This window comes from Cicer arietinum, chromosome 2 (genome assembly GCF_000331145.2).
Source record: "Cicer arietinum cultivar CDC Frontier isolate Library 1 chromosome 2, Cicar.CDCFrontier_v2.0, whole genome shotgun sequence".
Lineage (NCBI taxonomy): Eukaryota > Viridiplantae > Streptophyta > Magnoliopsida > Fabales > Fabaceae > Cicer > Cicer arietinum.
This window is the reverse complement of record NC_021161.2, coordinates 40,556,051-40,570,666: the sequence shown is the minus strand read 5'-3', so window position 1 is coordinate 40,570,666 and position 14,616 is coordinate 40,556,051. Positions and strand designations below refer to the sequence as shown.

Sequence of the window (14,616 nt, the reverse complement as noted above, 5' to 3'; positions counted from 1 at the left end):
TATTGTTATTTAATCAAAATACATACAACATTAAATTTGATATATCTCAATAATATATAAAATAATTTTAAATTTGTGTAAAATTCTACATGTATGATTTATATGATATAAACTTTCAATTCAACTCAAAAAAATTGAAAAAAAATAAGTAAAACTAAGACAAATAAAAATAATTGTGAGAGATTGAGGGAAATTTGAATTGAAATGATCTAAATACACATTTTACGTTACATACAAAAATTTCAAACTGATTTACGGGGAAGAGAAGTGCTAGCAACATACTATTTAACACATTTTTCAACATATTCTATTTAATTGATTTAAATTTGCATAGATCCCACCAAAATATGTAAATCATATATAAATTTGACGGAACTCATTTGTATTTCAGTCGATCAAAGAAAATGTATTAGAAAATGTGTGCTAAAGAATATATTGTTATCATTATTCTAGTAGGGAAAATACATTTAACTATTTTGACATTTATATACACATTAAATAATTTTTTGGTCTCTATTAATATACTATATTTTTTTGGTCTCTAATTTTTTTTTTTCTTTCAAATAATAGTCTCTAAAATATTTTCTATAAATTATTTTAATCTCTACTTTGTAGTCAACTCATACGCATCATCCAAATTTTAAATAATTTTTTACCGACATGTTTAGAAGACTGTAAGCGTTTTCTCTACTAAAATTTATTTATTTATTAACAAAAGATAAATAAAATATAAATTTTTAAACAAAATTCAAAAAAATTATTAAAAATATTTATTTAAAAAATAAAAAAAATATTTATAACGACAAAAACTTATTTAATCTTTTAATTATTAAAAAAAGTAGCCGAAAATGCAACTACATTGTTTGTGATCTGTTAAATCCATTTTTGTTTTATTCCCTATTTTTGGTAAGCAATTCCACTTTCATATTAATATTATGCAAAAAGTAGGGTTATTTAAATGCACTGTTTTATCTACTAATTAAGTTGAGAGGTCAACTAAACTTGGAACAACTACTCTCATCTCATGCCCACCGAACCAAACCAAAATCGAGTCCCACGTTAACTGCCCTATTATTTAAATTTCTTTTCTGTTATGGCTACATCCTAGGTGGAGAAAATATATGCTCATATGTTTCAGTGTCGCATTGTATCAACATAACTGATATTTTTTATTTCATTTTTATTTTTGGTGAATCACACTCCATACTTCTAAACCACAGAATCTAGCATTTGTTACCCAGTTGATTGCGCTAGTGGGTGCACCAAATCCTTTGAATGGTTAGACAAACAATCCTAAAATATCAATGCACCCTATTTGACTTACTAAATAATGGACATAACATCAACAATATTTCTTTATCCAATTTAATATAATATTTATAATTGTATTTTAATTCAAATATGAGTGGTTAGTCTCATATCAACTAAAAATAAAAGAAATATTAGATATATAAAAGAGATGATTCATGTACCTAATGTTTAAAGTTTCAAGTGAAAATATGGTGTCTGGTAATTTTGAAGCATTTGACCCACACTCCTCTAAACTCTCGACAAATTGCAATTTTCACTTTATAAAACTATAAATAGCCACACTTTAGACCAAATGTAACATAACACAACTCAAGCAACTCACATTCAACAAATTTAGAGACAGCAATGCAGATTGTCATTGGAAAATCGTGTTACTTATACTTCTTACTTGGTTTACTTACTATCATTGTTTCCATTGCTTCAGCTGCAGAGAATCATTACCATGAATTTGTTGTAAGTATTTGTTTGATGTAACAATTTGTACAAATTTGAAATTGTAGTAACTAACTTCAATGATTGATGGAAATAGATTCAAACAAAGTCAGTGAAGAGGCTGTGCAAAACAAGAAACATACTCACCGTAAATGGTCAGTTTCCTGGCCCAACAATCGAAGCGAGAGATGGAGATTCTATGGTAATCAAAGTAACAAATGCTGGACCCTACAACATCTCCATCCACTGGTAAGTATCATTCATGATTTTAAATTTCAATCTGCAAGTCCAATTGCAAACACAACTTAAAGGTTTGGGATGTCTCCTTAATTGCATCATTGCAATTGTGTTGACACATACCACATTTGCATATTTGCAAGTAACATCATCATCACTCAACTTCACCATGATTTTAAATTACAATCCACAATCACAATTGTAGACACTACATAAAGTTTTTGGAAGTCACCTTAACTGCATCACATCAACAATTGCGACTTCATGTACCACATTTGTCCACAATTTTCTACAATATCAAAGATTACAACACATCTACCATTGCAATTTAACCATCTGTCACATAAATGATAAACTTCATATTTTACCCTTTATTAAAAACAAGTAGAAAGAGCTAGCAATGACAAGTAACTTATTAATTAGTTCACTATATTAATTTTATTATGAATTTAATTTATTTACATCATCAATATAAATAGTTTTTACACTATAAATCAATTATAATAATTAAATTATTAGTGATATTTGTTTTTTATAATAATCAATCATAAAATTATAATATGATTGATTGTGATTTACGGTATAAATTTTTTTATAGCAACGGTGCATAAAAATTTAACTCTTTTACTATATGGTTTTAATTTATGTGTGTTTGTGAATCAGGCATGGGTTTAGGATGTTGAGAAATCCATGGGCAGATGGGCCTAGTTATGTGACTCAATGTCCAATCCAACCAGGAGGAAGTTACACATACAGGTTTACAATCCAAAACCAAGAAGGGACACTATGGTGGCATGCTCACACTGGCTTCCTAAGAGCCACTGTCTATGGAGCTTTCATTGTTTATCCAAAATTGGGTTCTCCTTATCCTTTCTCAATGCCTAGGAAAGAATTTCCAATTCTGCTTGGTAATCTCCAAAACCATCACTTTATTCACCTTAATTCACGACAGATATAATTGATTGATATAATTGATTTTGACATATTTATTTTGACATATTTAGAAGATGTTAATTGAAATTGATTTTATTTTTTAAAATTAGTTTTAATTTGAAGTTAAAATTTTTTATTTTGATTTCAAATATAATTTTTACACTTAAATTTATTGTTTAAGTAATCGTATCGAAACATAAACTATTTTATATTTAATTTACTTTTAATCATATTCAAATTTATAAAATTAATTTTTTCACCACAATGCTTAAAATAATAATCAATTTTTTAAACAATAGCTTCTTGTGTAACTAAAAAAAAATCTTTTGCATATAAACATTTTTATAAATTCTCTAGTTTAACTTCACGTTCTGCTCAAGTAGAAGCTAATCCAAACTTTAACACACATCTAAAATTCACTTTGCAATTTGATCAAATCTTTCCTCATAAATAAACACTTCAAAAGTTGCTATGCTCTTCAATTTTTATGCAACAAAGACATAGCCATGAGAAATTATAATGTGAATTTATGATGATGTACAGGGGAATGGTTTGATAGAGATCCAATGGTTATCTTAAGACAGACACAGTTCACAGGAGCACCTCCAAATGCATCTGTTGCATACACCATGAATGGTCAACCAGGAGATCTCTACAGATGTTCAAGTCAAGGTTTAAAAATCATTCTAAATCCATTACTTCATTACTCATTTCTCTTACTCTAATAATGTCAAAATCAAAATCTTTAAAATAATTTTTATAGTACTATTGTGAGTGTCTAACAATATATTAAACATAAGGCAAATTTTAACATTATCATGATCCATTATGAATCAGTTTTAAAAAATTATTTAAAACTTCAATGATCATAGTCGTTGTTTCTTAAACGTAGATGTTAATAACTACTTTCATTTTTTTGATTGAGATAGTAACTTAAATAATACGGATTCCACAAAAATAAAGAAAAACAAATATGTATCTCATATTGAATCAATCAATCAAGTCACCGTTCTATTAATAAAAACAAAGAAAATCACCCTGATTTTTAAGTAGTTGTCAAAGAGTAAATCATCTTTAGAGAATATCTCACCCAAAATTGACACAAAAGCAACTATAAACATGTAACAAAATTTACAATGCAGGAACTATACGTTTTCAAGTAGATGCAGGAGAGACAATTCTGCTAAGAATCATCAACAGTGGACTCAATCAAGAACTCTTCTTTTCAATTGCAAACCACAGAATGACAGTGGTTGCAATGGATGCTGCTTACACAAAACCTTCCACCACAACAGTCCTAATGATAGGACCAGGTCAAACAATCAATGTCCTTGTCACAGCTGATCAACCGCCAGGCCGCTACTACATGGCGGCCCGCGCTTACCAAACCGCCATGAACGCCACATTCGACAACACAACAACCACATCAATTCTTGAATACAAATCAGCAGCCTGCAATAACAGAAATAGACAATGTTCTAGACCTATTTTACCGATTTTACCGGCTTTCAACGACACCCCCACTTCAACTGCATTCACTTCAAGGATTAGAGGTCTTTCCAAAGTTAAAGTCTTTCAAAACTTTGATGTGAGCTTATTGTTCACTGTAGGTTTAGGACTAATAAACTGCACAAATCCTAATAGTCCTAGATGTCAAGGACCAAATGGAACAAGATTTGCAGCTAGCATAAACAACAACTCTTTTGTTCTACCTAGAACAACTTCCTTAATGCAAGCTTACTATCAAGGTGTTCCTGGTGTTTTTACAACTGATTTTCCACCTGTTCCTCCTATACAGTTCAATTACACAGGAAATGTTCCTAGGGGTTTGTGGACACCTAGGAAAGGAACTAGGCTGTTTAGGTTGAAATATGGTTCCTATGTGCAGATTGTTTTGCAGGATACTAGTATTGTAACAACTGAGGATCATCCTATGCATGTTCATGGGTTTCATTTCTTTGTAGTTGGTTCTGGTTTTGGAAATTTCAATCCAAGAACTGATCCTTTTAGGTTTAACCTTGTGGATCCACCTGTGAGGAATACTATTGGAACACCTCCCGGCGGATGGGTGGCGATTCGCTTTGTGGCTGATAATCCAGGTATTATGCGTTTAAATTAGCCCGCAGGCCGCAACGCATCTCTGATGTTTCAGAGAATTACATTCAAATACAATTGTATTTGACTGTAATTCTCTGAAACATCAGAGATATTAGCACTGTAATATTTGATATTATACCGAATCATAGTTAAATGCAACCTCAACTGCAGTCGCCTTGTAATTATAGAAATGTAAAAAAAAAAAAAAAAACTATAACGTATTGGTCAAATTATATTCCTAAACATTTTTTATTAGGTTTTCAGCACTGTATACTAACCAATTGTGTGATTTTTCATTTTTGTTGCAAATCAGGAATTTGGTTCTTGCATTGTCACATAGATTCACATCTTAATTGGGGTTTGGCAACAGCACTTTTAGTAGAAAATGGAGTTGGCCCATTACAATCAGTGATACCTCCACCACCAGATCTTCCCCAATGTTGAAAACAAGAAAGCATCATTATCATTAGACCTTAATTTTATGTTAATCAATTATTGGCTTTTCTATTTTACGGGGTCTTTTAAATATTTGCTATATAGATTGTATTTTTTTTTTGCTATGTTTCATTTCAAGGTCCATAATTGTACCAAGGTCCATTGAGTTGTTACTAGTGTTATTAGTGTCTTTCTTGATTGGGTGTAATTTTTAAAGCTTTTTGAAGAAAAAAATGTGATTTCTCATTAGTACTATTTAAGAGTTTGTCCTTTTATACTACAAGTTCATTGCAACAATTAAAAAAATTGCTACCTACTTGCCATCCAAATGGCCAGTTGGTTGTATTTGCTTGGACAAGGCTTGAGGTTGTTTGTTTGAATCCTTCAATAGACAGTTCTCGAATTTTTAGTCATTATTACTATTTAACGCGCGGAAATTCAAAAACTGAAAAGGTGTTCAAATTAGGACAAAAAGAGGGAAAATTTTAGATTTAAACTAGAAAAAATTAATCTATTATCTATTATAAACATTATCTAATATTGTGTCATTCATTCAAATATTAACACCTCAACAAAAATCTTATGTGACACATCTAAAAGTCTTTCTTCTTCAATTTTCTTTATTATTCAACTTTCATTTTGTTTTAACACACATTATCTATAACTATTAATGTGTCATGGATTACAAATTTAAGTAAAATCAATATTATATATAACTATTAACGTGACATGAGTTACAAATTAAAGTACAATCAATATATAATTTTTTTTAAGTATATTATTCTACTTCTTCAAACAATTTCTACAATTAGTGCTTTATTAAAAACTAAAAACTCCAATATATATTTACTTTGCCGTTATATTTTGCTTAATAACTCTTATTATTGTATTACATTATTGTGACTCCTCCAATTCTGAATTTGTAATTGTTTAAATGGTCAATATTTACTTTGTCATATCGTTATTACGAGGAAACAGTCTGCATATGTAAGTTTTGACAACCCCACTTTATCAACTCAAAAGCAAATCTATATGCAACCCAATTATTTTCAAAGAAGTAGATATAGTTGAAAAATTCAATTTTTTTTTACACAAATAGCTTTTGAATAAGCGGTATTTTATAACATATTATACTTATTTGCTCATTTTTCTCAAAACCTTGATTGTTTTTAGTTAGAGTATTGTTTTTGCAACATATTTGATCTCATCTACTACATGAAAGTATATTGGCTCCTCAAAAAACAAAGAAAATTGTCCATATTCAGCTTTATATGAGTGTTATTATTGTGTCTTTTGGAGAAAACTATTTACCATTTATAGACAAAAGAAAAATGTTTAACATTTAGATTAAAAAATTATTTGTTGTTTTGTTACAAAGATGTTTAATGTTGTGAAATTTTTAAAAAATACTACCAATTTGAAGTTTCTACATGTGTTTTACTTCTACCAACCTTACATACAAGTTGTTTGTGAAAATTCTCAAGTCATGTTCTATAGAAGTCTCATACTCAAAATATTGGAATTTAGATATTTCTTTGACAGAGTTTGAATGAAATGAATACCAAATGACAAAATCATTTTTATATTTTTTTAACTAATCTGACTTTGCTGTAGATAATTACATATATTAATATCTATTAAAATACTTTTAAGATTTTTAACACTAAATATAATTTATGAATTTTGTTTGTAGGATGATCTTCACTATGAATTTTTAATACTAAATATATGAATTAGTTGCAATTACATTCTATTAAATATTTTACATATTCTCAAATGTGTGTTTGTCAACTCATATATAATAATTACTCAAATAAATTCACTTAAAATACTCTACAAACAAAATAAATAAATTATATTATTTTTGAAATTTTAAAATCTTATTAACAATACTACTAATATGTTAAAGTCTATATATCCCGGTTGCGCGGGTTATATTCTAGTATAAAGATTAATTTACAAATTTAACTATTAACTTAGAACTACATATTACAAAGTGTTTTCAATTTGTTTAACCTCACAATTTACATGGTTGTGATTTTGAGTCAATTGATTTTGTAAAATTAATTATATTAAAAAATGAGTTGAATGTAAAGTGATTTTATGTTTAAATATGTTTTGATAAAAATGATTTTAACAATAAATTTTAATTAAAAAAATTATATTTAGACTCAAAAATTACAACCGCAAAGATCAAACTGCGACGATTACAACCGCCGCAGACCCCATTTTTAATCGTCGCAATTCGTGTTTTTTCTTGTAGTGAATGAATAATTTTTTGTTGACATTTTCATAAAATAGGTACTTCATTGTTGATTCACAACATTGATATATATATATATATATATATATATATATATATATATCTAATGTGGTATTGTGATTTATTGTCGAACTTTGATGTTTATTAACTACTGAACACAACACATTATAATAAATTATAATTATTAACATATATTTTGTTGACGATTTTCTCCGTGAACGTTGAATCTACGGATTTTTATTTTAATAATCCAATTTTAATTTTTTTATCAATATACTCCTTTTTAAAAATTATATATTAAACTGTTTCTTTTTTTATTTAGTTAGAAGTCGCAATTTGTAAAAGCTTACAATGACGACTTCTTTAAGAATTTTTGTTTTTGTTTTTTATGTGCTTTGGAAAGTCGTCATTCCAAAAGGCGACTTCCATGTATCTTCAGAAAGTCGCCATTTCAAAAGGCGATTTAGAGAGAAAAAAAAATCATTAATAAATTGCCATTGCAAACTTAGGTTTCATTAAGAAAGTCGCCTCTACAATTGGCGACTTCTAACTAAGTAAAAAAAAATAGTTTGATATATAATTCTCAAAATGGAGTATATTGACATTTTCTTTTTAATTTTAAATTTGGGGTATTAAAAAGAAAAAACCTTAAATCTAATCAAATAATTGTGTTACATCATGTTTCTTCTACTAGTTAATTAAAAAAATTTATCAACAAAGAAAAGCACATTTTTTGTGAAAAACTAAAACACGGTTATTTGTGTTGTATATAACAAAATGAATCCATTTCTTTTAGTATATCTTGTGCTAGTGGGAAATTTATAGTATAATATATTCATACTTTGCCTATACAAAAAATGAAAAAAAGTTAAATATTTCAAAAAAATAATGAACGAGATGACTAGGAAAAGAAAATGTCTGGTGCAAAAAATCCATCATAGCACCAGTGATCTTGTTTAATCTAATGCTTTGGAAAAATATGTTTTGCAACATCGTAGATGTTGCCCAAAAATTGAAACACCAACTCCTAATTAAACTTTAGAGAAGAATATATATATATATATATTAAAAGCAAAGAAGGATATATATTGATTGAACTTGGCTACAAGGGGTACTCAAACCCAATACAAAGACAATAGATATAACATAATACAAATTAAAAAAGATACAAGTGAAAAGAAAAAAGGATAAAGAGGAAAAACAGAGGAGGTAACATGTAGACGATCATTGATGACAGACGGAGAAGCATGGAACAACTAAGCGGATAGATTCTAAAAAAGTTGGGATATAAAGAGACTAAAATCAATGTTCAAACTGGAACTGGATCCACTATTATAGCTTTAATGAATGTCTTCATTTCTCCTTGAGGATTTGTGTAGTTATCTTTATCTTTATAAATCACATCCATAAAACGTGACAAGTTTAGAATACGCGTCAGAAAAGGCATTGGAACTTCAGTTGGCCTAAGACATTTCTTATTCATATCTTTCCAAGCATCAACAATTCTCCTTCTACCTTCTTGAATGGCAGCTTCCCTAGAGACATTATATTGCCTCATATAGCATTCCAAGAATGAGCAAATATGATCTCTTTTTTGTTCAAACTATATGCAACAAATGATAATTCATATTAATGTTGCTTATATGGTTTGAATTAAATCAAATATATCGCAAAAAAGACTATTTTGAAATTATATATATATATATATACCTCGTTTGACACAATGTCATCCATTAGCCTGCCAATGACAATAGCAGCATTAATAATTTTTGGCTCATTAGATATCCACTTAAATATGTCCTCTGTTGCTATGTCTCCCATACCAATGTAACAAGTTACTGTCATTAGTATGTAACCAGATGATTCTGCTGATAAGCGATTGTACTTTTCTAATGTTGGTTCATAATTGATGTTTAACCACCTAGCCTCAGTCATATAAGCTTGAACGAATTTTATGAACTGTCACCAGAATATATACAATAAGTACTTTTCTTTATATTTTGGGTATACAACACAATTTTATTACAATTCACAAAATAAAATTCCTCAAATGAAATTGAATAGTTAACTTCTTTATCATTATACTCCTTAATTAACTCACATGAATCAACAAATCAATTTATATCATTGTTAATTAATGATTAATAAAAAATTACTCAATTAATAATTACTAATAAAAAGACAAAATCCCATACTTCTTTTGTGTAGTAGTTTAGGACATATTCTCTTCCTTCCTTCTTCATTTCTTGCTCAATTTCTTTGTAAAGATCTAAGACAATTTTATAGAGAAACTTCATGTAATCTGGAAGATTATCCAAGCAACTAATATCCCACCTGATAATCATTTCCACTAAAAATTAGAGAAAAATAAATATGAATAATATATATTTACTTCTGATGTGCAGAGTGATAACTAACATTTCAATTGCCTTAGTAAAAAGTTCTAGTTCATCAATTGTTCCGTATGCATCATAAGCATCATCAACAACTGTTATTATTATGATTAATTTCGCCAAAAACTTTCTAGCATAAGAATATTGGGGTTCAAAATACACTCCCAAAGCCCAAAAGCAACTTTCTACTATTCTGTCTCGTGCAAATGGTAGTTTACTAGACACGTCCAACTCCTTCCACCACCTATAAAGTCACAAAACAATAATAGTAAATACAAGGACAAGTATTTGAAATTACATTAAATATTTTTTTCCCTTCTGTTACAAAGTAGTGTATATGATTGGAATTCCTTACTTGCAAAGGTTACCAAATTCCTTTTGATGTAGACTTTGGAGCATATTGAAATCTAATTTTGCTAAATTGAGTAAATTTTTATCATGGAAAGGATCTTGCTCATATATGAAAATGTAGCTTCGTGCCTCCAATCTAGGCAAGTTCTTATGAAGAGATTGTCTTAAGCTATGTTTGACCCGTACTGCATGTGAATGGCTCAATTGGGATGCAATGGACTCAAGGTGAGTGGTAGTAAAAGCTAAGGCCTCTTCCAAAATGTCCTCTCCATGAACCATAACATGTGTGGCTTCATATAAGCTTAACATCCCCTCAACATCGTTGATAAGTCTTTCACTAAAGTTTCCTTCTCATCCTTGAATTTGTTTAATACATCTAACATTTTTAACAATTAACAACAGTCACAGACAATAAGATTTTAGAAAAACAAGATAATTTAGTGTATTGTAGAGGGTTAGGTAATTAAATTGGTTTGAACTAAAAGTTAAATGAGTTAACCGATTATAGTTCAAACCATAACGAAAGAGAAAATGATAACATAACTACTCTTTTCTTCACACTAATTATTGTATTTGAAAATTTCACATAGATTAAAAAAAATGATAAATGGAGAAAAAAACTCATGATTTTTCTCAATCATCATTACAAATAATTGTCATATTTTCTTTATCATAACTGCAAAGTAAAAAAAAATTTAAAATGATGCAAATAATATTAATTAGATAGTCACATTAATGTTGAAGTTGACGTAGCTTACCCTTCATATTCTTATAACTTTATTTAGTGAATAGTCACATTAAAGAGTTTTCCTAGCTTGAGAACATAGTCCCTTTAATGTTGACGTAGCTTCCCCTTTGTATTAAGAAAAAAATTGCCACACTAAATAATTAATAAAGTGGCCTGATTGAGGATTATTAAAGATCAAAATACTCTAGTCTTGTCCCTAATTAGATACTTTTAAGAAATTTAATTTAATTGTCATCTCTATAAGAGTAATATCTTCAACTTGTTCCAATTTACATTTATCATAATATTATAATGTTTGTGGCTTGTTGTTGTCCTTATTTTCATTGTATAATTATTATTGTATTAATTATAAGATTAATTGATGACTAATATGAAAAGAAATCAATGATCAATTAGTTGAGAGTATACTCGGTGAAACGTAAAATCCTTGTTGCCTCAACAACCTAAATAGCACAGCAAGAAAATAAAGGTTGTCTTCAAAAGTTATTTCTCCATTTTCAACATAATTCTTGTGAATATTTTGCAAAACTTCTTCAATCTCATGTTCAAAATGATAGCTCACGCCCAAACGACATATGGAATCAATCAAGTGAACTTTTGTTAAGGCCTTCTCACTCTTTGAGACAAGCATCATCTTCACATCATTTTTTAGTGTTTCAATTTGTGCTGCAATATTTTGATCAAGTTCCTGCAAGGTGTTGAACAAAAACTTATTCAAGTAATAAAAAAATGCACTTGAATGACAATTTTGGGGTTTGAACGAAAGTACCAAATTCTTGTTAACCATGCATGAAGCTAAATAGTACAAGTTCATGAGTGGATAACTTACACTATGGTCCATTACATGATAAGGAAAATAAAAGACACGAAGTAGTAATATATATATACCATAGATTGTGAAGGATATTGAAGGAAATAATCTCCCCAAATGTTAGGGTGAAAATCAGCAACATTTCTATGCAAGTGAGATTTGGCATCATTGAAGCAAGCCATACTTAAATATTGAAATGAATGACTTTATCACTTCTTCAAGTACTCTAAGGGTAGTTTTTGGGTTGGAAAAGATATCTAATGGATGTAGATATTTATAATAAACTTCGATGAATTGAATCGTGTTTCAATGCTTTAAAATATTTGTTAGAGAATATAGAAAGAAAAAAAGTGAAGATCCCTTTTATTTATTGAGAAAAATAGTGAAACTCATTTTAGTCTAAAAAGAAAGCAACTTTTATTAAAGAAAAATAAAAGACCCTCTATTCAGTTTCCTTCGGTTTTTCTCGAGAAAAAAAAATGATAAAAAGAGAAAGAAAAAAAAACAAAAGAAAAAACGGAAAGAAGAGTAAAAAAAAATTAAAGAAAATAAAACAATTACAAATAATAATTACATCAAAAATAAGATTTGTGTTTAACGGTTGTGATGGTGTTTGATTAGATAGACAGTGATAAGAGAGATTAAATGACACGCGGCAGTGATGGTGTAGGAAGTATAACAAATGGATAAGAGACATATCCGATGAGTTTCGCAGGTGGAAAACGTTGCAATTTTTTTTAAGATTTGACGAAGTGTTTTCCGGATAATGAACTAGCATTATTGAGCAACTTTTACTCTTTAAAAAAATCTACAATACCTTACAATTCTAAATATGATTCACATCATATTCAAAAAATTGTACTAACAATATACCAAAAATAAAATAATTTAATTACACTTTTAGTTCTTCTATTTTATTACGTTTATAAAAAAAATATTTGACTAAAATTTTCATCTATATAATGATGACTTTTAACTCCAATATGGTGATTCATAGTTTCAATGATAAATTTGAATAGAAAATATAACTTTTAAGGCAAAATAAATCACCATTTTTAAGACTAAATGTCAATGTCTTTAGAGTAAAAATTTAGCCTGAGATCAAAACTGCAATATATGTAAAAAAATAGAGGACCAAAAAGTTTACTTTTAAAATAGAGGAGATATTTTTGTGAATATGTTAAAATAATGGATTAAAAGTAATTAATCCAAACAAAATATATTTTAGGTATAATTGCTCTCGCGATCCCTTAATTTCAGGTAACACTTCAGTCATTTTTTTTTTCTTTCTAATTTGGTCCTTTATTTAATTTTAAGTAACAAATTGATCTTTTATATTTTAAAATGTCAACAATTTTATCCTTTTTTTTTACAAAAATTCATCAAAATTTTCAAACAAAACCCTTAAATTAATTATCATCTTCAATATAAAATCAAATTTCATCAAATTCATAGCTCAAATTTTCAAATAAACTCATATTTTCATTCTTTATTTTATATTGTTGGAGATGAAAATATGAGTTTATTTGAATATTTGAGTTATGCATTTGATGAATACATGAATTTTCTTAAAATTGGTATTGAATTTTATGGATTTTGTTTGATGATTTTGATAAATTTTCTAAGTATATGTAAAGAAAGGATAATATTGGTAACATTTTAAGATATAAATGATCAAATTGTTACTTAAAATTAAATAAATGATCAAATCGAAAAGAAAAAAAAAAGACTGAAGTGTTACCTGAAATTAAGTTAAGAGACCATATGAACAATTATGCTTATATTTTACGTTTCATAGTAATAATAATATATCGATGTAAAAAAATAATGATATATCTAAATAGATGATAGTTATTTAAATGTTAAAGAAGAAAAATAATAATAAAAATGTGATTTACTAAAAAAATAAATTATTTAAAGACATTTTGTTCTGTAAGAATAAAATTGTCTTCGTTTAATTATAGTCAAAGAGAGATGTGGAACTAGACTAATACAAATTAATAAATGATAATCTATACTATGTTAAAGTATTTATGTAATTAATTTTCTTATGGTTTAAATTCATATTTTAGAATATGATATTTTTATGTTCAAAGATTAAATTTCAATTTTGAAATTTCATTTGGTGATAAAAAACTGTGATTTTTTTTATATAATTTGATAATTATACATATGAATATGAATGTATGGGGAAGAAATTCGACAATTAATGGAATGAGGTAACTAAGTGTATCTAGAACTACTATCGATCTAGACCAACTTTGTACATACCTTTGGACAAACATTTTACTTAACATATAGAATAAGCTATTATATGTAATTTATTTTACAATACAAGGTAGAATAAATTCAAATTATTTTTATATAAGTTATAATCTATTTTTATAAATAATTATATTCAGTGGTGCATCTTGCAAAAATCTAATATTTGGAGAGTTGGGAGCGGCTAGAATATTATAATTAAAATTCTTAAAAGTTATATATTTTTTTAGAATTTCACACAATTCATACATAGTAGATAAATTAAAATTGTTAGAATTACAATTCTCATAAGTTTTACAATTTTCACAAATCACACAATTCACACAAGTTTTTAAAACTTCAC

At 27.7% G+C, this 14,616-nt stretch overlaps 1 protein-coding gene and 1 pseudogene across 1 annotated transcript; one reads left to right on the top strand and one right to left on the bottom strand.

Annotated features, from left to right (window-relative positions):
- The first annotated feature begins 1,602 nt into the window (after positions 1-1,602).
- Positions 1,603-5,700, top strand: LOC101498682 (laccase-3-like). The gene is made up of 6 exons (XM_004490604.4): positions 1,603-1,764; positions 1,841-1,992; positions 2,644-2,888; positions 3,457-3,585; positions 4,056-5,012; positions 5,324-5,700. Exons 1-6 carry the CDS (start codon positions 1,657-1,659, stop codon positions 5,452-5,454), a joined length of 1,722 nt encoding a protein of 573 aa, XP_004490661.1. The 5' UTR covers positions 1,603-1,656; the 3' UTR covers positions 5,455-5,700.
- Positions 5,701-8,767: 3,067 nt separating this feature from the next.
- Positions 8,768-12,365, bottom strand: LOC101498338 (probable terpene synthase 2; annotated as a pseudogene).
- Between the last annotated feature and the right edge of the window lie 2,251 nt (positions 12,366-14,616).